At 57.2% G+C, this 22,949-nt stretch overlaps 2 protein-coding genes across 4 annotated transcripts; one reads left to right on the top strand and one right to left on the bottom strand.

The window, feature by feature from the left end:
- Positions 1–3,732: 3,732 nt before the first annotated feature.
- Positions 3,733–7,989, bottom strand: WNT1 (Wnt family member 1). 2 transcript variants are annotated; one of them, XM_077870226.1, is made up of 4 exons: positions 7,544–7,989; positions 6,560–6,813; positions 5,622–5,887; positions 3,733–5,187 (listed from the first exon to the last, which is right to left on the bottom strand). In XM_077870226.1, exons 1-4 carry the CDS (start codon positions 7,645–7,647, stop codon positions 4,699–4,701), a joined length of 1,113 nt encoding a protein of 370 aa, XP_077726352.1. In that variant the 5' UTR covers positions 7,648–7,989; the 3' UTR covers positions 3,733–4,698. The 2 variants fall into 2 exon arrangements, with proteins under 2 accessions (XP_077726352.1, XP_077726351.1); XM_077870225.1 differs by lacking the exon at positions 7,544–7,989 and adding an exon at positions 7,038–7,361.
- On the top strand, positions 5,029–21,086 carry WNT10B (Wnt family member 10B). Of its 2 annotated transcripts, XM_077870224.1 has the most exons (7): positions 5,033–6,816; positions 14,015–15,326; positions 15,638–15,801; positions 16,672–16,791; positions 16,918–17,180; positions 18,872–19,245; positions 19,869–21,086. In XM_077870224.1, exons 4-7 carry the CDS (start codon positions 16,718–16,720, stop codon positions 20,325–20,327), a joined length of 1,170 nt encoding a protein of 389 aa, XP_077726350.1. In that variant the 5' UTR covers positions 5,033–6,816; positions 14,015–15,326; positions 15,638–15,801; positions 16,672–16,717; the 3' UTR covers positions 20,328–21,086. The 2 variants fall into 2 exon arrangements, with proteins under 2 accessions (XP_077726349.1, XP_077726350.1); XM_077870223.1 differs by lacking the exon at positions 16,672–16,791 and having other exon boundaries at positions 5,029–6,816; positions 14,015–15,801.
- Positions 21,087–22,949: the final 1,863 nt, after the last annotated feature.

Below are 22,949 nucleotides of genomic sequence, written 5' to 3' on the forward strand. Positions count from 1 at the left end.
TGCCCCCCAGCGTCCCGCAGAGTGGCTCGGTCTTTCTGGCTCGGTGCCTGTTTGGGGAGCTGATTGGGCGGGGAGGAGGAAAAGGACCCTTCATTTATCTGGGGCATAGCGGGAGCAGGAATGTCCAAGGGCCCTCCCTGTTCTCCACGTCCCCCACCTCCGCCAACCTACTCGGAGGCAGAGCCAGGGGGCTGAAGCTCTACCCTTCCTGATGAGGCTGCCAGGTGAAAGCCAGGAGGTCTGTAGCGGGGCTGGTGCTGATGGGAACACAGGGGATCAGGGGCTGCTGGGTGTGCACACGCGTACATCTGCAGACACTCGTGAGGGCAGGTGTGCTTCTGCCCGGGGCCTGGTGCTCAGCAGGCCCTCAGCAAACACCTGTTGAATGAATGAATGAACTTTGACTTTGCTCAGGATATGGGAGCGTGAGAGAGAGAAGTGGTGCTGAGCCCACCATGACCCGGGGGCCTTGGGCCCTTTCCTTCTGAGACCCCTGCCGTGGCCCGGGAAGGATGGAACCCCATCTCTGAGCAGAGGAGCCAATGTCCAGGGAAAATGAAGTGGTGGTGGTTCCTTCCCTTTGAAAAGGGCAAAAAAAGTGCAGTGGCCTCTTGGAAGCCCCACTTCCTCCTGGGCCCCAGGAGCAGGGCAGCCCTGGCTCCTCCCTAGGAGCCACCCCACCCTATCCCCTCCCAGGGAATGACAAGGGAGCGAGTTGGCGGCAGTTCCCCGGGCATATTTATAACCTGCTGCTCGCTCACCAGCGTCTGCTTTTAGCCCAGACGGGGGAGGGGGCAGGGGGGTGGTCTGTCTCATGCTGGGCGCCCCGGCTGGGTGTGGAAAGAGTGAGTAAGGGTGAGTGGTGGGCAGCTCTGTATGGATATTCCTGCTCACACCACAGCCAAACAGCTTATTTTCTCCTCATTTTGTTATTTTTCTCCCTCTGGCCTGGAGAGGAGGACTGAGCCAGCCTGAGGTGGGGGGTGGGGGGTGCTAGACCCTGGGGTATTTGCAGTCCCACTGACGGGGTTTTTCCAGGGTGCGTGTGGCAGGGTGTGTGTGGTGCTGGCTCGCTGACCCCCTGGGGACTATGCAGGCCTGCCATCTCGGTCCTCTCAGCTTTTCCGCTCCCCCCCAGGATATTTCAGGACCAGTGCCTCCCTCACTCGCTGAGGCCAACCCTGTGTCCGGGGTCCCTGGCAGCCTCAGATCCCCCTGGGTGTGTGGCACCTGGCACCTAAAGATCAGAGGTGGGCGGAAGGATAACCTGGGAGGATGGGGCAAAGCTGGGGCATCAGGCCCATTCCCGACAACGCTGTCCTGTGGCGACCCCTCTAGGCACAGCCCTTCATCAGGACGTTACATCCAGTTACATCCAAGAATTAGTTTCGGGGCGCCAGGGTGGCTCAGGCGGTTAAGCCTCGGCCTTTGGCTCAGGTCATGATCCCAATGTCCTGGGATGGAGCCCCATGGAGCCCCGAGTCAAGCTCTCTGCTCAGCAGGAAGTTTGCTTCTCCCTCTCCTTTTGCTTCTCCCCCCGCTCATGTTCCTGCACTCTAAATAAATAAATAAATAAATAAATAAATAAATAAATAAATAAATAAAATTTTTGAAAAAGAACTAGCTTCTATGTAATGCTTTGCAGATCCTATATCCCTTTTCTGCCCCTCCCCTTTTGTTAGCACCTCGTCCCTTGAGGGCCCTCCCTACACACTTTGCAGTCCCAGCCACTGGAAATGAAGGGCCGCCACGCAGAGGATTTGAGTATGGGAGTCTGTCCTTAAACCTCATGGGTGTGCAGAGGGCTTTACACTCTCCCTCGGTGCAGAGGGAGCCTTCACTGCACTCCCCTATTATTCTGACAATACGTGTTGACGTGCTCGATGTCCTGGCCACACCATGAATTCCTCCAAGTAGGCGCTAGGGCTCGTACATCACTGCATCCTCGGCATTTGGCATCGGCCTGGCACAGAAGAGGTGACAGCAAGTATTCAAATGACCTGAGTTTTCATGTACACGATCTCCTCTGAACCTCATCACCTTCCAGAAGGAGAGGACTAAGTACTGACAACCATCCCTGTTTAATAGGGTAACTGGGGCTGAGAAAACAACAGGTTTGTTGAAAGTCTAATAGCGGCCAGAATGGGATTCATTGCTTCCCTTTACCCTCTCTCAGCTCCTATGTGTCAGCTCAGCTCAGAGGCCCCAGCTTCTGGGCCTGAAAGTTGATACCAATTCCAGCTCTTGGAGTTAGGAGTTAGGTGAGAGTGGTTGGGGACAGCTGCCAACCCTTCAGCTCCCCAACCGCTGCTTCTCCCCGACTCTGGGCATTGTCCAGCAGGGCCCCAAGCCCCCTCTCCTGCCTCTGGCAGCCCATTAACTTCTTGCTTTGGGAGCTGGGGGTATATAATAATTCATTGGATTATAGACTGGACATTCTCTGCAGGGGGTTCTTTACTGGAAACCCAAGGCTTATGAGGTGCCTTACACTCTGGATCAATATGTTTTCTATTCCTCCCCCTCCACCGCCCATCAGCGCTGAGCTGATGCTGGCTGGGCAGATGGAGAAGAAGGGAAAGGGATGTTGTTGCCGGGTTGAGCAGTCCGTGGCTCCACTCCCCTACCCCCACACATACCCCAAAGGCCAACAGGGGTCAGAGTTCACATATCCAGGGAGAGGTGGGAGGCAGCAACAAGAGCAAAAGAGTCCTGGGGAGAGTGGGAAATTCTCTAGTCGTCTGGGATGTTGTTGCCTTTGGGGGGTGGGGTGCTTCATAGCTTCCCCCTGGCCCTTAGGTCCCCCCTGGGGGGAAGTGTTAGGATTAGGGATAGGTATTAGAGTTAAGGAAGGGGTTAGAGTTTGTCTGAAGTTAGGGTTAAGGCTAAGGTTAGATCTAGACCTAGGGACGGGGAGAGGATTAGGGTTAGAGATAGGTTTAGGGTGTGGGCAGGATTCGTAGTCCTGCCCACTCCCAGGAATGTGCACGTGGAGATATCTGTGTTGTTCATAACAGTCCTCCTTCGGGCTCTTAATGGTTTGGATATGGACCAACTTGGGTTTCTTTTTGGTTACATCGGTTTAAGCTGTAGCCTCTATTTGGATTCTGGCCCTCCTGCTCCCTTCCCCCCCCCCCCATCTCTGAGCTTTTGGGTCCAGGACTAGAGCCCATCATGTCGCGTGGATCCTCCTGAGCCCAAGGTTGGGAGCTGGGGTCCTAAGGAGGTGTTTTCTTCTCCTGGGGAGGGAAGTGCCTTTCCCACTGCCCCGTGCCTTGACCACAGCTGAGGTCGATAGGCTTCCAGGACCAAAAGCTCTACAGCAGCACCTTCTCTGCTTGGATTTCTCTTTCTTCTTTGGTTTCTTTTCAGAACACAGTCATGGCTATCACTCAGCTATGGCTATTTTCACAACTCCAGATAGGAGAGGTAGGCTCAGAGTTTGTTTGTTTAATCCCTGTTCAACAAGGGAAGAAACTGAGGCAGTTAAGGACTTGCCCAATATCACATAGCCAGTTGGTGTTAGAACAGGAAGAAGAATCCTGCAGGGTCTCTTGGCTCCTGACCAGGTTCTTCTGGAGCCCTGGAGCCCCAGTGGCCTCATTAAGGTCATTCAAGGGTCAGAATCTCAGGGTCCTCTTGCAGGGCCAGGAAACCAGTCCCCCAACAACGCATCCTATTTGTTTAAGAGAGGTAAGCAATGGTGCGTTCTGGATTCAAGGAAAAGCCACCAAGTCATTGATAAAAATAGAGATTTTATTCTGCAGAGGAAGATACTACATTGGTGGGGGCGAGGAGCCACTAATAGCTACACTGGAAGGAAATACTGATTCCGGTAGGCAACAGCATCTTTGAGAAATTGGGGAGAGGAGAAGAGAGATCAAAAAACGCTGGAGAGCAAAAGGAGAAAAGAAGGGAGAGGGATTGGGTTGGGGTGGAAGTCGTCTCTGCAAGCCAGGCTGGAACCCAGCACAATAAATAGTTTTATTTACAACAACCAGACTCGTGGCTTTGTATCCACGATTCAGTGCAAATTATTTACACACTGATGAGGAGGCAGGACAGGAAGGGGTAGGAGGTGGCCGAGGGAGGCATGGCTCACAGCTGTTCAATGGTTCCATGACAGAGGCTGGGAGAATGGGGGTACTTCTGCTGGGTCCCCCAACCTCCTCTTCCACATCACCACAGCTGCCCTTTCACCCTGGAACCTCCCGGTTCAGCTGGAGGGTGGGAGAGGGGGAGAAAAAGGCCCTGGTGCCCAGGTGTGTGTTCAGGGTCTGTGCCCTGGCAGGAGAATGGGAAGAGCGGGAGGAGAGCTGACCATAAAGGGGAGGGAGAGGGGCGAGGAGGTCACTGGCGGGTAGAGCCACGCTGTCAGAAGCTGACCCCACGAGGTTGGGGGTGGGGGGGGGCGGCGAATCCTTCTCTCACCTCCTGGCCAAGCAGGGGGCAGTGCAACAAGGGGTCTCCCGGGAGAGGGAGGGAGGTAGGTCCGGGGCAGGTCCGTCAGGATGGCAAGAGGGTTCATGCCGGCCCAGGCGAGTGGTTTCAGGAGTCCCCAGGTAGGAGGAGGTGGGAGAAACGATCGCGGAGGCAGGAATCCCGGGGAGTGTGGCCGCAGGGACTGGCTGGGGGCGCAGAGGGGTCTGTTGGGAGGTGCGCGAGAGGAGAACGCTCCCGGGGGCGAGTCCGCGCAGCGTGTCACAGACACTCGTGCAGTACGCGCGTGTGCGTGCAGTTGCGGCAGCTGACGTGGCAGCACCAGTGGAAGGTGCAGTTGCAGCGCTCGGTGACGCGCTGTGTGCGCGTGCGGTGGCCCCGGCCGCAGCAGAGCAGCTCGCAGCCGTCCAGCGCGGGCGACGAGCTGTTGCAGGCGCGCCCCGCCGTGCCCGCCGTCCCCAGGCGTCCGCTGTAGGTGCAGAAATTGGGCGATTTCTCAAAGTAGACGAGGTCGTGGGGGGAGGGCGGCTTGTGCGCGGGGTCTTCGGGCTCCAGGCGCAGCAGCTCCGCCCGGGAGGCGCGGTTGCTGCCGCGGTTGCCATAGAGGACGCGCGAGGCGCCATCGAAGCGGTCGCGCAGCACGTCGCCCACCGCGCGCAGCGTGGGCAGCCGCATCCAGCACGTGCGCACCGTGCACGAGCCCGACATCCCGTGGCACTTGCACTCCTGGCGCATCTCGGAGAACACCGTCTGGGAGGAAGGGGGAAGAAGGGGTGTCCGGGGCACCGTCGGAGCCGGAGCCACCACCCCGATCCCGCCCCCTCCCGGACCCTGCCAGGACCTCAGCCAAGGCGGAAGGGAGGAAGGGGACGGGAGGCGCGAGATGTCGCGCCGGGATTCGGACACCACCAGGCCCAACTGTGCTCCACGCCCGACGGTGGTCCCGGGCCTGCCAGCCTGGAGGGGCTGCAGGCCATACATTCCGGGGGTGCAGGACTTTAGCCTCTTCCGTTCACCTGCCCGCGGCCGCTCTCTTCATTCTCGGCCTTCCCTTCCAAATCTCCTGCACCCTCCGGACGTCCTCTCCTACTTCCCGACCCTGACGCCTGGCCTCATCACCGGCCGCTTCTCCCCGGAGGCCCCTGCCACTCCGCTTCCAGGAGGAACCCCCGACGCCCGCTCACCGTGCGGCCCGCCTCGTTGTTGTGAAGGTTCATGAGGAAGCGCAGGTCCCGCCCCTTCTCCCCGGAGTCCACAAACTCCCTGCCGAAGAGGCGGCCGAAGTCGATGTTGTCGCTGCAGCCCCCCCAGTGCCAGTCGGGGCCCCCGGGGCCGCGCCGCCGGTAGTCGCACGTGCAGGACTCGATGGAGCCCTCTGAGCAGGAGCGTGCCACTGAATGGGTAACCCCGGCGGAGGTGATGGCGAAGATAAAGGCGGTTTCCCGACAGCCTGTGGGGGAAGGGAGCGGGGGTGAGCGAGGAGGTGTCGCGGGGTGCGGCCAGCAACCTCAACGGAGGGCTCGGGACCCTGGCGTCCGGCGCCCCGACTCCGCCCTTAGCGACCCGAGAGCCCGCGGAGGGTCGCGTCGGGAAGCGGGTCTCCTGGAGAAAGCACGTGCGTGGGCATGCAACCCGGTCCGCGCTGGCAATCGGGGCGCACTTGGCTCCTCGGTGGGAGCGGGGCGGCCCCAGAGAGAAAGACCGAAAAGAGGGGAGCAGAGAACTCGCGCTGCCAGGACCTCTCCGTAGCCCCAACTTTCGGCCGGTGCCTGCGATGCGAGCCTTGCCGGGCCGGAGGCAAGACGCTGTCGCAGAGACCGGCTTCCCAGGCGCCTTCGGGAGAGGCCGGGGAAGCGGTGGCGGCCAGCGGCCCCGAGCAGGAACTCGCCTGTGCTCGGGCAGTGGCGCAGGAAAGTTCAGCTTCGCGCCCGAGGTGCGCGGCTGCAAAACGCCCGGTAGGACGAGTCCGGCCCGGAGCCGGCGCTGGGCATGAGACTCTGGGCGGCTCGACCGTGTGACCCTGCGGGCGCCCGGGACCTCTTCCCTGCACTCGCCCGCCCCTGCCCTGCGGGTGACCCTGCGTTGCCCTGGTCCCGGAAGCGTCGCCTTCCTGGGTACCCACCTCGGTTGACGATCTTGCCGAAGAGGTGGGGCCCCGAAGCCGTGGGGCAGTTCCAGCGGCGGTTGCGGAACTGCCACTTGCACTCTCGCACCGCGCTCTGCAGCCCCCCGCTCACGCTGTGCAGGATCCCCGGGTTCTGACGGATCAGCCGCCGCTGTTTGCGGCTCAGCAGCTGAAGACTGGGCTCGAGCACCAGTTGCAGACTCTTGGAGTCGGTCAGCAGGTTCGTGGAGGAGGCGACGTTCACGATGCCCCTGGTGAGATGCATGACAGGGGCTCAGGCTCTGGAAGGGGACCTGCACTCTAAAGCAGAAAGGTCGTGTCTACCCTGTCCTCTTCTTGGCGTTATTTGCCCGAGAAAGCTAAAGGAGATCAGTTATGAGGCAAAGACTCTGCGCTCCCTGGCTCAGTGGTCTGGAAGGGATGGGCGTGCAGAGTTTTGTGGGGACCGGACAGGGACAGGGGAGGCATGGGAAACCTGCAGGCGAGATGTCCACCTTGGCCCTGGGAGACTGCTTCCGGGCAGCTTGGGCGAGGAAATCCCGGCCTGGAGTGCATGCCCACCCAAGGCGTGAAATGCTCAGGAGTCCCACCCTCTTCTTGCCTCCTTTCTGGGCGCTGGCCTGGCCCTTGGCTTCCCGAGGCAGGGAAACCTGTGGTGTGGCTACCAGCGTGAGGCTGGGTTTGGGGCTCAGCGAGGAAGGGCGGTGCTAGACGGGAGTGGGCTCCCCGCCTGCAGAATCGTGGGCCGCGCGGCGGGCGGACCATTCACCCCACCTCGTCGGAACTAGATTTCCCGGGAGCGGCTCCGCTCCAGAGCGCCCCTCGGTGTCTCGGAGGGAAGTCCGTGCGGTGGAGGGAGCCTGTCTGCGGACGGATCCCGGAGCGTGGGAGCTGGCTGGGGCTGGCCGCTGGCTCTGCGCCCCGGCCCCGGCCCCGGCACCGGCCCCGGCACCGGCGGCGACCCCGCACCAGCTCACTTACCACCATCGGCCGCTGCTGTTGGCGGCCAGGGCTGCGGGCAGAGCGGCCAGCGCCAGCAAGAGCGCAGCAGAAACCCCGCCGGGCAGCAGCGCCCAGTGCCCCATGGCCTGCCCGGCCTCGCCCGCTCTGCGCTGGAGTGGGGCGGCCTTGGCGGCTGCCCGCGACGTGGGACGGGACGCGGCGGTGGCGGCGGTGGCGAGAGTCCGCAGTCTGGCTCTACCAGCCCCGGGGGCGGGCGGCGGGCAGCATGGCTCGCGGTCCCAGCTGGTGGGCTGAGGCAGCCACGGCGGGCGGCACCGCCTCTTATAGTTGCGGCGCTGGCTGAAGTGACGCGGGGAGGCCGCCCCGCCGGGCCGCACTGTGGCACCAGGGCGCACCGGTCGGGGGCGCAGACAATGGGCAGCGAGCGGGGCCGTGGCTCCCGCCCGTCTGAGGCGCGAGCTGACGGGCTGGCCGTCGGGGCTCACCCCCGCCCCCTGCCCGGTGGCTCCCGCCTCCGGGCCTGCACTGGCCGCCGACCCCTCCCCTTGGGACGCCCTCCCACGCGCGCCCGCCTCACTCCTCCTCGCGTCCCGAGCCCGTCGGGGACCAGCGTCGTCCGCCAGGGGGCGCGGCGACCGTGTGCCACGGGGAGAGTCGCCGCGAGCCCAGCCGCCTCGCCTGGCCACCAGCCGCTGTGGGGCTGCCCCTCGACGTCACCCGGGGCCCCGCCGGCGTCCCCTCTCCCCCTACTCCTGAGTGGGGGAGGGAAGCCGCCTGTTCTGGGCAGCGACTCCGGGGAGACGCCTCCTGCCCAGGAACCCCCCCACCCCCGACGGCTGGACGGCCCAAGGGTGCGAGTGGGGTCATGAACACCCCCCCACCCCGGGGTCTGCCCTGGGGAGAAACCGGGAGCAGCGGAAGGCTGTGTTTGTGGGCTGGAAGGAGCGCACGAGTGACTGTGTGTGTGTGTGTGTGTGTGCATGTGTGTGTACAAGTGGGACAATGCAAATGTGAATGCATATGAGAAGTGGGAGTGTGTTGTGAGGGTGCACATTCAGGTGTGTCCTCAGGTAGGGGAGCTCCGTGTTTTGAGGAGGAATGCTAGGAACCTTTCCAAAGAATCTTGGAATGCGCTCAGGTCAGAAGGGATCCATCCAGTCATCCTGTCGCAGCCACCACCCAGGACAGTGCATCATCTATGTGTGGGGAAGGGGGTGGCAGCTACCGTCAGGAAAGACCCAGAAGATTGAGGGATAGAGTGTCTGGAACTGTGTGTGGAGGCGGGTGGATGGGTGGATGAGTATGTGTGCGTGGGGAGATTAAATATGCATATATGTGTCACTCTCCCCGTGTATACCTTGTGTCATCCTATGGTGCATCACCCGTGGGATGTGTCAACCTGTGCCTGTCCCTAGGGGAAGGGCCTGAGTCTGCAACCAAGGCAGCATCAAGATGGACAAGGCCTGGAGTGGGTGAATCTCTGAGGATTAGGCTCAGGAAGGGCAGTGGAGTAGATGACAGGTGTGTGTTTGGGTGCAGGAGGGCTGGGAAGAGAAGAGCTCCTGGCTGACCTGAACCCGGAACAGAGAGCTTGTCCCTCCACATGTCTGCTCCTTTTTGGACTTTTCTGTCGAGTTTCTTTCTTTCTCCAAAATTCTGGCTCTTTCCACTCTTACCGCATTGAGACACCCAAAATGCTTGCAAGCATCGCCTCCATTGTACGGTTTTCTCTTTTCTCCCAGGGACTCCAGCTCAGCCTCAAGGCTACCCTGACCTCCCATTGAAGATGTGGCTGCTGTTCCCCATATGGGGCATAGGGAGCCCTGCCAGCCTGGTCATAGTGCCCCACCACCACACACAGATGGCCCCTGGAAGGAGAGATCTCCTCTTTAACATCTCTGCGCTCCCTCTCTGTCTCTCTCTGTCTCTGTCTCTCTCTCTCTCTCATTTTACAGAGGAAAAAGTAGATTAGGAAGCTGTCAGAGGTCCACACGGCTAATACATGAATAAATGGGGGCATCTAGCTGGCTCAATCAGTGGAGCATGCTGACTCTTGATCTTGGGGTTGTAAGTTGGAACCCCACATTAGGGTAGAGATAACTTAAAAATAAAATCTTTAGAAAACGAATAAATGGGGAGGGGCACCTGGGTGGCTCAGTTAGTTAAGCATCCAACTCTTGATCTCAGCTCAGGTCATGATCTCAGTGAGATTGTGAGATAGAGCCCTCCATCAGGCTAAACTGTGCAGTGGAATGTCTGTTTCTCTCCCTCTCTTTCTCCCTCCCCTTCTGGTCTCTCTCCCTGAGTGCGCTCTCTCTCTTTGTCAAATAAATAATAATTTTTTTAAGATAGAGAAAGAGCACAAGAGAGAGCAGAAGCAGGGAGGGGAGGGGAGGGGAGAGGCAGAGGGAGAGGGTGAAGCAGACTCCTCACTGAATAGGGAGATCCAGGGCTCTATCCTGGGACCCCGAGACCCTGAGATCATGACCTGGGCTAAAGGCAGACACTCAACTGACTGAGCCACCCAGGTGCCCCCAATGAATCTTAAAAACAAAACAAAACTGAATAAGTGGTAGATCCAGATTAAAACTCAGATCCTTGTGACTCAAAGCCCATGCTCTTTCTACCTTATGAGCTCTTTCTGAGTATGCGGCAGTAGCAGGCTATAGGCCCTTGTCAAACTGACAGATAAATAAAAATGATCTTTAGATCTTTCTGTCTCCCTCTCTTTTTCATCTCCTCTGCCTTCAGGGTACCTTCTGAGTATGTACACAGGTCTGATTCTAAAGAATTCCAAGTCTCAGAAATGACCAAGTATCCTCTTCAAGATGGGAAAATCACTCTAAGGAATACCTGTCTGAAAAAAAAAAAAAAAAAAAAGGAATACCTGTCTGGTAAGCTTAGTCTTCCTGGGGCACTTCCATTTTAAATGAGATGCTGATTAACCCAAATGAAGCCAGATGGAGGTTATTTTTGAGGGCAGCATCCTTCCCAGGCCTATTACCCCATCCACTGTACCTGGCCCCTCCAGGGCTTCGACCCTGAGGGACAAGGTTATACTGGCCCAGCATCCTCCCCAGCTCCAGAAGCCAGCAATCTCTCCAGAGGGCACCCAGTACACATGGCTCAAGTAAATAGACAATGATGGGCAGCTTGTCCTTCTTCCCTTCGGGGTTTATTCCCCCCTGGGGCCTGGGTCATGTCTTTTGGCCTGTGGGCTGATAAAACCCCATGGAGGTTGGAGATGCACTGGAAGACAGGAAGCCCTGTCTGTGGCCATTGGTGACAAGCAGAGGTGGAAAGAAAGAAAAGAAGGAGCCGGTATCTTTTGTTTCACCATTCCACCCACCAGGAGTAGTGGGGAAGAGTGGGAGGGGAGGTCTCTAAGTCTGGGTCACACTGCGCGTGACTGGTCCAAATTTCTACTTAGATCAGATCATCAGTCTGTCTGTTGTCCTGTTTCTTTCCTGCATCTTCAGTACTGGATCATAGCCATTGGCATGCAAAATGCTGTAATATTTCCCATCTAAAATCGCCAAAGCTTCATTTGACCCCACATTACCTCCCAAGATTGCCCCATTTCTGTACTCTCTTTGATGGCAAAGCTCAAAAAGGTTGCTTTAATCACTAGCACCAATATCTTTTCTTTATTCTCTCTTTCCACTCATATCACATCTTTGAATCTGCTACACATCCTCATCAAGATCATCCATGACCTCTGTGGTGTTCTGTAGTCAATTCTTGGTTCTCATCTTAATCCACCATCAAGGAACAGCAGACAGAATTGAACACTTTCTCCTTCTTGAAATACTTTCTCATTTGGTTTATAGAACCCCATTCCTACCTCCCTAGCTGCTCTCCTTCTCATTCTCCTTATCTGGCTCCACGCTGTGTACCCAACTTCTAAGCTTCAGAGTGGACCCCAATTCAATCTAGAGTTTCTTCTCAGTCTACATTCAGTCTCTTGGTAAACTATGTAGTCTCACATTCCTGAATTCATACCTCTGGCCCTGAACTCTGACACTAGAACAAGCATCTCCAAATGTACATGTTCAAAACAATGCCGCATTCTTCCCCATTTTAACCTGCTCTTTCTTTGGTCATCCCATCTCAGTAAAGGGCACCTCCATCCTTTCAGTTTCTAAGGACAAGAATTTTAGAGTCACCCTTGATCCATCTGTCCTCTTGTACTCTGTGACAAGTCCATCAACAAATCCTGTCCTTCTGTCTTTAAAATATATGCAGACCCAGACCCATTCTTACCCTACTGCTGCTACAGTGTTGGTCATAGCCACCATCCTCTCTCTCTTACTCTCTCTCTCTCTCAATACTGCCAGCTCTCCCTACTCCTACCTTTGCCCCCAACAATCTCTTCTCCACATGGCAGCCAGAGCCATGCTTTCTATTTTTTTTTTAAGATTTTATTTATTTATTCATGAGAGACACAGATAGAGGCATAGACACAGGCAGAGGGAGAAGCAGGCTCCTTGCAGGGAGCCCCATGTGGGATTTGATCCCGGACCCAGGATCACGCCTTGTACTGAAAGCAGATGCTCAACCACTGAGCCACCCAGGTGTCCCCAGAACCATGCTTTCTAGAACAGAAGTCAGATCATTTTATTCCTCTACTCCAAGTTTTCCAGTGATTGCCTATCTCACTTCAAGAAAAAGGCAACATCTTTACAGTGGCCTACATGGCCCTGTATGATCAGACCCTGCTCCTTCTTCATCCCCTAACTTCATTGTCTACCACTCATTCCCCTGTGAGTTCCTCCCTTTGACTACACTGGCCTGTTTGCTAATTTTCTGAACCAAGCAAGTTCCTGTCTCAATATCCTTGCACCTGCTTTTCTGTGTTCTGGAATGCCCTTCCTTAGATATCTCCATGGGTTTGCTCTCTCACCTTCTTTTTTCATCTCCTTATATAAAATAGAACCCTGCTACCTATGTCCTTTACCTTGCTCTATTTTTCTTTTTCAAAAAATGTTATTTATTCATGAGAGACACACACAGAGAGAGGCAGGGATATAGACAGAGGGAGAAGAAGGCTCCCTGGAGGAGCCCCATGCAGGACTCAATCCCAGGACCCGAGGATCACGATCCGAGCCAAAGGCAGACACTCGACCACTAAACCATCCAGGTCCCCCTTTCTTTTTCTATTTTTCTATCATTTTTGACCACGGATAACTTTAAAGGCTTGGAGTAGAAAATCAGTAGCAAATCACCTCTCTGAAATAGGGACAGGAGAGAGACGTCGGAGGGGAAAGGGGCTTTACCTTGTCATTGGGGTGTGGGGAGAAGGCAGGGGACCAGGGCTGAGAGTTTGTAGGCAGAGGAACCTACCATCCTTTGAAGCACCAGCAGGCGGCACTGCCTCCTTGTGCTGGGAAGGCATCAGCCTCTGGTAGAGAGGGGGGCAAAGTTCTGTCTATGATAATTCCACAAATTTGTTGGTGCTAACAGCTCAACCGTTGGGGGTTTCCCCTGAGAGTCCAGTGCACTGGGGCGGTGGACCCTTTGGTGCCTCCGGGTGGTGGCCTACGGTGCTGCAGCAGTAGGCGTGAGAGGCGGAGGGTGGGCAGCACAGCTGAGCTCACCGCTGAGGGCGCATCCATCCCTCTTGGGCCTATAATTTGGGTTCCCCGAGCTTGGCCGCCCCTATCAGCGGCTCAGCAATAGATGAGTCACCCGGGACCCCGGGCCAAGGCAAACATGAGGGGAGGAGGAGGAGGTGGTTCCCGAGGCTTTGCTCTGCTTTAGCCACCGCCTCAGTTGCTCGATCCCCCAATCTCCCGGGGCCCCCACTCTTTTCTTTGACCCCCGCCCTCCAGGGCCCCAGTGCTCTTCCCAGATTGTTCATGCTACACCCTCTGTCCCCATGGTGGGAAGGCAGCCCTCCAGTCTTCTCATCGAGGGGCAGGGGGACCAGCTTGCTCCCACTCCCTCCCCAAAGTAATGACAGCCCCTCACTTTCCCCCTCCAGTCATGGCCCCAACCCCTGTCAAGGTCTCTCTGGTTCCCGCCCCTCCTCTTTCCTGGAGCTGGCCGCGTGCTTGGGGTATTAGGCAATGGGTGTGTACCCACAGCCCTCTCCAGACCCCGCCTGCTCCACCACCCTCCAGCCGCCTGCGGGTCAGTGCTCAGGCCAGCCGGTCGGGCCAAGGGCACTGGGGGCCAGTTCAGGCCACCCAGTCTGCCTGCCTGTGGCCTCCCTTCCCAGAGCCGGGCTTCTGCATGGAGAGGGAACAGGACTGTGGGTCCTTGGATTTGGGACAGACCAGCTTGGGGAGCCCTGGATTCACTGAGAAGTTGGAGTCTATGGTAGTAGTTCTGACCCTGGTCCTCCTTGGCACCTGACTGTTCTATAGCTTGACAAGGGTAGAATCGGAAGTAACAATCGGAACCCCGAGGGAGACCCAGAGACATAGGGAGAGATACAAATGCCTGTGGGAGAAGAGGGGCATAGGAAACCTCATCCCCTTCCTCCAGGACCTGAGTGGAGTCCCAGGCTGACATGCAGGAAGAAGGGCAAGGACGCTGGCAACGATCACTGAATCCAGGTGTAAGGATGAAAACTCCTGAGATACAGCTTACAGATCCCGGTGGCCTCAAAAGCCACACATGGTTTGGATCTTGGCGTCTAAACAGGAAGGAGAGACAGGAGTCTGAGGGCTATTTCTCTTCCTCCTCTGCCCCCAGAGGTGAGAAAGCAAGGGAAAGCAACCCTCTCTGGTCAGAGCTGTCCAGTGTCGGGAACCATGGCACTTTTACCTCTCCGGCCTGCTAAAGACCTGGTACACAAGGGTGGTCAATAAATAACATGCTGGCGGAAGAAAGTCACTGATATCTCTCAGCCTGCTCTGCCCCCTAGACAGCAGTGCCCCCTGCAGCACAGGGCAGCCCCTGCAGCAGCACAGGCTGGAGGCTGACTGCCCAGAAGAGCTGCATAGCCACCACCAAGGAAGAGATGACTGTGGCTGTGGGTTTCGCCCCATGGCTCTGCTTCCCCAGGGGGCCTGTCTCTGAGTCAACGTGCCAGCCTCGGGCGCGCGGGGCCAGTCGTGCCTTGGGCTGCGGTCTGGCAGGGGCGGGGGGCGGCTGGGAAGCCTGGGGCCCCTCTCTGGCAAAAATAGCCCGCAGTGGTTAGAGCTGGGTGGGTGAGTCAGGCAGGAGCGCAGTGGCGCCTAACCCCTTCAGTGCCACTGGAGCTCCCTAAGGTGGCTTGCCCTGGTGTGTGCACCCCAAGATCAGGCTCTTTCCTTGGCTATCCCTAGGCTGAGCTTGGTTGGGGATCCCAAGGCCCTCCTTATTCCATGTAAAGCAAGTCTGAAAGCCTGGAGCAGGAATATGGGCCACTCCAAGTGCAGACCTGGGGTTCCCAGGAAGGGCAGGAGAACTCTGCGGGCAAGTATGCCCTATCAGCCAAGGGAAGCATAGAAGGCTGGAGATCTTTGGGGCTACCGGAGCCTCTGCTAGGACCAAGCTCTGAGGCCAAGTCTGACCCCTCCCAAGGGGCAGGCGCAGAGCTTAGAGGTGGGTGGAAGCCAAGCCACCCAGAAGGGAGCTTTGCCTGCTGGCTCTGCGTGCCCTGCGGCGCGCTCTCGCAGAGGGCTCTGCACAACACTGTCCAAGGAGGAAAGTTGCCCCGCAGCTCCGTCTTCATCTTGTCAAAGGCATTCTCCTGCCATTCAGCTCTCGGCGGGGAAACTGAGGCAAAGAGAAATGACCACGTGGGACCAGGGTCCCGTTTCCCTGGTCGGGGTCACCGCACCCGCCTTGCGGACTTGGCTACCCGGAGCAGGTGAGAGGCGCTCTGGTCACCACCCCCTTCAGTGGGGCCGAGCGCGAACCCAGGCGTCGGGGGAGAGGGTGTGTGTGTAGGCTGGGAGGAGGGGGAGCGCCTGCGCTCCCCGGGTCAAGGCGGGGGGTGCGCGGAGCGGGGTGGGGATGCCCGGGGCTCGGGGAGGGGCCGCAGCTCTGTCAGCCGCCGCAGAGCCAAGGGGGAGCTCGGCGCGAGGCGAGCGGAGCCGGAGCCCCCAGGTCCTTGCGAGACCGCTCGCTGGCTTTCTCGATCGCTCCCTCCCTCCCTCGCTCCCTCCCTTCCTCCCGGAGGCTGCGGCGGCGCTGGGGAAAGCGGCGGAGAGGAGTGGCCCTGCCCTGGAAGAATGCGGCTCTGCCGAGGGGGCAGGACCCAGCGCCGTCTCCCCACCGTTTGAGACGCCCGAGCCCCGGCGACCCATCCCTCCGGTGGCGACCTCGCGCCAGAGCAGCTGGAGGTAATCGGAGCCGGGAAAGCGGGGAGGGCAGGGACGCGCACGCGGGGCCGCGAGAGGCACACGGGTAGGCGGACGGACAGACACGCACCCGCCCACCGGGGCTCGGAGACGCGGGGCTGCTGCCAGAGAGAGGGACAGCACATAAAGGAGTACCCCACATCCGAGGGGCAGTGGACCTGAGAGCAAAGGGGTGGGGACCGAGGCTGGCACCTTGAGGGGACCAGACGGGCAGCGCTGGTTAGGAAAGGTGGCCGAGGAGGAAGAGGACTCAGCCTGCGCCGCGTCCCTTTCAGGCGGGAAGCAGGTCCCCTCCCTGTCTGGCGCACCTGGAGCCTCCCCTCTCTCCCGACTGCGGAAAAAGTGGGTAGAGCAGGGTCGGGAGCCCATTCCCCCACCCCTCTGGCGGAGGCTCCTGCCCTCGACGGCACCTGGAGGTGACCCCCCCCCCCATCGCTCCAGCTGTAGGTGGTGCAGAACCCCCTTCCCACCCGGCCCCCAGTCCCGCCCCCCGGCCCCCAGAGGAGGCTCTGCTGGGCGAGGGAAGCCAGTCGTGGGGCCCTCCAAGGGGGAGCAGGGGCAAGATGGTGGAGTGGCGTTTGTGAGTCAGTCTGTCTGAGTTTGCACGTGAGTGTGTCTGTGTGCCCGGCATTGTGTCTGGCGGGGTCCAGCCCCAGGGGCTCTTGCATAAGCCGCAGCTACACACCGAGTCTCTTCCTCCAGGGTCCAGGCACAAGGATGATTCCTACTGTTTCGCTCAGGGAGGGAGCGATGAGAAGGGTCCCTGGGGTGGCACTGGTGAGATAGGATCCTTGGTTGCCCCGGGCCAGTCCCCCGCCCATGCCGAAGCCCCCAAGTCTCCCTGTCCCGCAGGCCCTGATCCATCCGCCCACCGGGGCCTCCGGGCCTGGGCTTCGACATGCCGGAGGAGCCCCGGCCGCGGCCTCCGCCCTCGGGCTTCGCGGGTCTCCTGCTCCTGGCGCTGTGCAGTCGGTGAGCAGCTCCCCCGTCACCCAGCCTGCGAGGGAGCCCTAGGCTGAAAGCACAGACCCAGGACGGGAGGCGCGGAGGGGGCGCGAGGCCGGGACCACACCCCCCAACCGCCCTCTGCGTTCCCAGGGCCCTCAGCAATGAGATCCTGGGCCTGAAGCTGCCCGGGGAGCCGCCGCTGACCGCCAACACCGTGTGCCTGACGCTGTCGGGCCTGAGCAAGCGGCAGCTGGGCCTCTGCCTGCGCAGCCCCGACGTGACGGCATCCGCGCTTCAGGGCCTGCACATCGCGGTCCACGAGTGTCAGCACCAGCTGCGCGACCAGCGCTGGAACTGCTCGGCGCTCGAGGGCGGCGGCCGCCTGCCGCACCACAGCGCCATCCTCAAGCGCGGTGAGCGCCGCCGGGCCGGGGTGCGGGGCAGGCCGAGGCGAGCGGAGGCGGGAAGGGGCCGGTTCACGACTCCGGGCGGGGCCTCCCCGGGAATTCCCCCCCGGGAGCCGCCGAGCTGGGCTCGGCCACCCGTCTGGGCCCCCGCGCCTCACTTCCACCTGCGTGCTGCCGGCAAGGCAGCTGGGTCGCTGCTCTCCTACCCTAGGCCCCCCTTTCCTGCCTCCACCAGGCTCGATCTGGGTTGCACCTGCGAGTAAGAGATGCCCCCAGCCCTGGAAGCTTCAAAAGCACCCCCCATTCCCTCCCCCAATTTCCTCCCCCCTCCCTCTTCTGGACAAGCCCAGGCTGGTGTCCCCAGAGCCTCCGCGGGGGTGGGGTGACGCCCCCAACCGTTTAAGGGTTAAACCTACTCCCCTAATTGCTGGGGTTCCCAGGAGCAGAGGCTGGGAACAAAGACCCTGATGGCTTTGAAGCCGGGGAGCAGCCCCCTCCTCTGTGCTGTGGGGGCCCCAGGTGGCTCTCACCTGAGCAGGTGAGGAACGGCTGGAGGGGCGAAGAACAGGTCACTGCTGGTCTGGTCTGGGAGGTATGGTCTGGAAGGCATCCTTGCCTCTTGCCAGGCCATGCCCAAGTTTCCTCCCTGGAGGAGTAAAGATCCATTCTGGGCTCAGCTCAAGGGTGGGGGCAGTACTTCAGGGACTACGGGGTTAATAGGCAGCTGCCATCTGCGGGGGAATTCCCAAGACTTGTGCAAACAGCTTCACCCCTGGAGGGTTGAGGTTGGGGGGGATTGGGAGGCTGGGCCAGAAGCCCTGCATCCTGGGGTGGGAGAGGCCTGGCCCCTAAAGAGGTGTGTCTCTCATCCTCTCAGGGCTCCAGGAGAACCCCTACCCAAAAGGAAGTGAGGGACCCCCTCCTTCTCTATAGGGCCTGGTGCAGGGAAAGGCTTTGATACCTACACAAGAAGCATGGGAAAGGCTTCTCATCTTGAGGCTCTGTGACCCCCAAAATGTAACAAAGAAGCCAACATTTTAGAAGGGGCTTAGGGAAAAATCACCCCCACTCCTCTCCCCCTCCCAGCATTTTAGAGAGTAATAGCAGGTTAGGATAACCATAAAGGGCAGTCTTAAAGGGCAAATATAAAACTAGAAGCTGGAAAGGAGGAGGACAGCTCCATGGCTCTAGTGCTCTGGGGGTGTTGGTGGTAGAGGAAGGTTGGTTAAAAGTACCGAAAAGAACCCGCCCCCCCCCACCCACGTCTCTGCTTCCACCCCACCACCCAAGCTCCCTGCTGGGCTGGGGAATTTCTAAGGCTTTCAGATGTAGAACTCTGAACACTTCTTCAAAGACCTCGGGGACTCCCTCTCAGGCACCTGCCAACCCCAGGGGTCTTGCCCTCCAGCTAACTCTTTCATCTGCACCCGAAAATCCCAGACTTATGGAATGGAGGATGGGCCTCAGAGATCATCTTAGTCCAGCCCCTCCCTTAATAAATGAGGAAACTGAGGCTCCAGTGCTTCCATTCCCTTCCATCTCTGTGACTTTCTCCCAAATTACGCAGCTGGTAAATGGCAGGGTCAGGATTCAGTTAGGAATTCCTGGAATTGGAGGGTGGCTTCTTATTTCCTTCCACCTCCCTCCTCTCAGCTGCCTGTCAACCTTATCCCCCGTCACACCCTTTTTATTCCCAGGTTTCCGTGAGAGTGCTTTTTCCTTCTCCATGCTGGCGGCAGGGGTCATGCACGCGGTCGCCACGGCCTGCAGCCTGGGCAGGCTAGTGAGCTGCGGCTGCGGCTGGAAGGGCAGTGGTGAGCAGGACCGGCTGAGGGCCAAGCTGCTGCAGCTGCAGGCTCTGTCCCGGGGCAAGAGTTTCCCCCACTCCCTGCCCAGCCCTGGCCCCGGCTCAGGTCCCAGCCCTGGCCCCCAGGACACATGGGAATGGGGTGGCTGTAACCATGACATGGACTTTGGAGAGAAGTTCTCTCGGGATTTCTTGGATTCCAGGGAAGCTCCCCGGGACATCCAGGCAAGAATGCGAATCCACAACAACAGGGTGGGGCGACAGGTATGTGTGTGCAACTTGTCCTGGGTCTCCTTAGCTTTTGAGGCCTGGTTAGAGTTGAAGAGGCACAGCAGAGTAAAGAGGATGAGATGTGGTGGGGGATTGCCGCTCACCGTCTGGATGACCTCAAGCAAGTCACTTAACCTCAGTTTTGCATCTGTAAAAAGAGTCTAATGGTATCTAGCTTACAGTGTCATTAAGAGTGAGCTAGTAAATAGGGCGCTCGGCAGAGTGCCTAGTCCTTGGCAGGTGCTCATTGCGTGGTAGCTATTATCACAGCTGCCTTCCCCCAGAAGGAGTGCTCATCTCAGTGCTCACTCTGGAAAGAGCACTGGACTGGGAGTCAGGACAGCTGGAGTTGACTTCTGCTACCAGCTAGTTGCCTGAGCTGAGTCTCTGTTACCAGCTAGTGCTTAAAGATGGGCGAATCACTCTGTTCTGGCTTCAGTTCTCCAACCAGAAGATGAGACAGTTGAGCTATTAGGCAGCCCCGCGGTGCCCTTTCTTTCCTGATACTCCGTGGTCATTCTTGCCTATGTTTGTCGCTCCCTGTGCTCTCTCCTGTGCCTCTGTGCTCTGCCCCTTTGCTGCCACCTCCTTCACCTCTCCCCCCTCTGATGCTCTAGGTGGTAACTGAAAACCTGAAGCGGAAATGCAAGTGCCACGGCACGTCGGGCAGCTGCCAGTTCAAGACGTGCTGGAGGGCGGCCCCAGAGTTCCGGGCAGTGGGGGCAGCCCTGAGGGAGCGGCTGGGTCGGGCCATCTTCATCGATACCCACAACCGCAACTCCGGAGCCTTCCAGCCCCGCCTGCGTCCCCGCCGCCTCTCAGGAGAGCTGGTTTACTTCGAGAAGTCTCCGGACTTCTGCGAGCGAGACCCTACCGTGGGCTCCCCCGGCACTCGGGGCCGGGCCTGCAACAAGACCAGCCGGCTGCTCGATGGCTGTGGCAGCCTGTGCTGCGGCCGTGGGCACAACATGCTCCGGCAGACACGAGTTGAGCGCTGTCACTGCCGCTTCCACTGGTGCTGCTATGTGCTGTGCGAGGAGTGCAAGGTCACGGAGTGGGTCAACGTGTGTAAGTGAGGCCCGCTTCACCACAGGGCTGGCCGAGGGGAGGAGCGCCTTTCAGCTCTTTGCTCCGATTTCTGTCCAGGGTCAATCTTGGCTCCTAGAAGCTCAAAGTATCTACCTGGAAGCAGCTTTGGGGGTGGTGGGGGTCAGGCAGGCAGAGTCTGTGGTGTGCAGCCTTCTCCCCTCCCCGCAGTAGGAGGGCCTTGGAGGGAAAACTGTCACTCGTGTTCTGCTCCTTAAGCACCAGAAATGAACTAAGATGAAATGCACTGTATTGCCCCCCTCTCTCCAACCCTGAGGTCCCCTTAGCTCTGGTTCATGCTCCTTCTGGGTGGGGCGTCCCCATAGTTTGACCACTCTTCTCCTTGGAGGCACAGCCCCAGGCGTTGTGGGGGAGCCATAAGGCCTGTATCCAGGGAGACCACTCATTCCTACCTGCTGTTCCCAGACGCCTCTACAGAAGCCTGGGCCCCGTCTTGTGGGGTAATAGGAGACAGTGATAGAGAGGTTTTTCTTTGGGAAGGGACAGAGTACTGGGGGTAGGGGGAGCTCTCCCCTGAGTCCTCAAGAGTTGTTTGTCTAGGCCTTTAGGGAAACTGTCCCAGGCCCTCATTCAGATGGAACCCTCCAGAGGAAGAGTTTTACCTAAGACTCTCTGAGCCTCTTATTGGTTTGTTAGCAGGAGGGATGGGAATGGATAATTTATTGTACTGAGACTTGCTCTTGGTTTCTGTTTGTAACTAAAATAAATTAAACTACTGGACCAGTGGATGCAGGTGGTTATATTTCTGCCCACAGTTGGAATCTTAGACCATCACTTCTTTTACAGGTGAATTCTACTCTCATACACCCAATGACTTTATTTATGTCTATCCTGCCTGTTTCCACAAAGGATCTGAAGTGGTCCTCAGTGATTTTGTTGGCAACTTTCAATGTGAAAAACCAGAAGATACTTCTAGGTGTGAGGGGCTAGATATCCAAACATAGGCCCAATTTACTTTTTATGTGCCTCAACTCCAAAATTTACCTTGGTCCTTATCCTAGAACAAGGGTTGGCATTTTTTTTTCCTGCAAAGGGATTGATAGTATATATCTGACCCTTGAACAACATCAGGGGGTTGGGGCGCTTCCCTCCCCATATAGTCAAAAATCTGTGTATAACTTTCAACTTCTCTGGAACTTAACTACTTCTAGCCTACTGTTGCCTAGAAGCCTTACTGATAATATGAACAGTCGATTAACACATAATTTGTATGCTATGTGTTTTATGTACTGTATTCTTACAATAAAATAAGCCAGGGAAAAGAAAATGTTATTATGAAAATCATAAGGTAAAATACATTTACGGTAGTGTTCCTTTAAAAATGTGCATATTAAGTGGACCTGCACAGTTCAAACCTGGGTTGTTCATGGGTCAACCGTAGTAGGCTTGTGGGTTTTGTTGCAACTACTCAACTCGGCCATGATTACTCAACTCTGTTATTTTTTTAAATAATTTATTTATTTATTCATGAGAGACACACACAGACTAAGAGAGAGAATCAGAGACACAGGCAGAAGGAGAAACAGGGTCCTCGCAGGGAGCCCGATGTGGGACTCCATCCCGGATTCTGGGATCACGACCCCAGCTGAAGGCAGGCGCCCAATCACTGAGCCACCCAGGCGTCCCTCAACTCTGTTGTTATAAATCAAAAATAGTCATAGACCACACATAGACGAATGGGTGTGACTATGTCCAAGAAGGCTCAATTCACAAAAATGGACTGCAGGTGAGATTAGGTTCTCTGGCTATACTCTGTTGACCCCTGAACTATACCACGTGGCCACCTCTGTTCTGGAGATTTCAAATCCTGAAGGTATCTCAACATTAAGCCTGGACCTAAAAGAGCAGGTGTTTTTTTCTTTATGACTCCAAGTCAGAGAACTCAGGAAGTAGATATAAGACTAATGGGAAATATATAGAAGAGATGCCAGGGGCACTTGGGTGGCTCAGTGGTTGAGCATTTACCTTTGGCTCAGGTCATGATCCCAGAGTCCTGGGATCGAGTTCCACATCAGGCTCCCTGCAAGGGAGCCTATTCCTATGTCTCCTTCTGCCTATGTCTCTGCCTCTCTCTGTGTCTCTCTGTGTCTCTATTATTATTCATAATAAACAAAATCTTAAAAAAAAAGTGAAGAGAGCATAGATGCTAATGCTCAAAAAGGAAAAGTTTTGCTCTTGAAACCAGCAAAACCAGCATGTTTTCCTATTGAATTATTTGCATGTGTATTTTGTCCTTTCTTATTCAGAACTCTTTTGCATTTAATCTTAGTAAAATAATTCCTTCATCTTTTAGGAGATAACCAAAACTACAGAAAACAGATTTTTAAAAATTACAATCTATTAATAGCTCAGTGTCTTTGAAAACAAACCATTATCATTCAATTCAGAAAAGGGATAGACATGATACACTCAGAACTATACAAGTGATTGTTTGTGGGGTTGCAAGATGCTGCCTCTAACAGGTCATCTCCTTGGCCAGGGAATGTAGAAATGGTTGTTTCTATTTTTCTAGGTAATAGATATATCTGCTACCCAAAGTACCCTCAAAATCGGTGATTTTGCTACTCAGGTAGCAAGGACATTTTGAGGAA

The sequence above is a fragment of the Canis aureus genome, chromosome 25, assembly GCF_053574225.1.
Source record: "Canis aureus isolate CA01 chromosome 25, VMU_Caureus_v.1.0, whole genome shotgun sequence".
Taxonomy (NCBI): domain Eukaryota; kingdom Metazoa; phylum Chordata; class Mammalia; order Carnivora; family Canidae; genus Canis; species Canis aureus.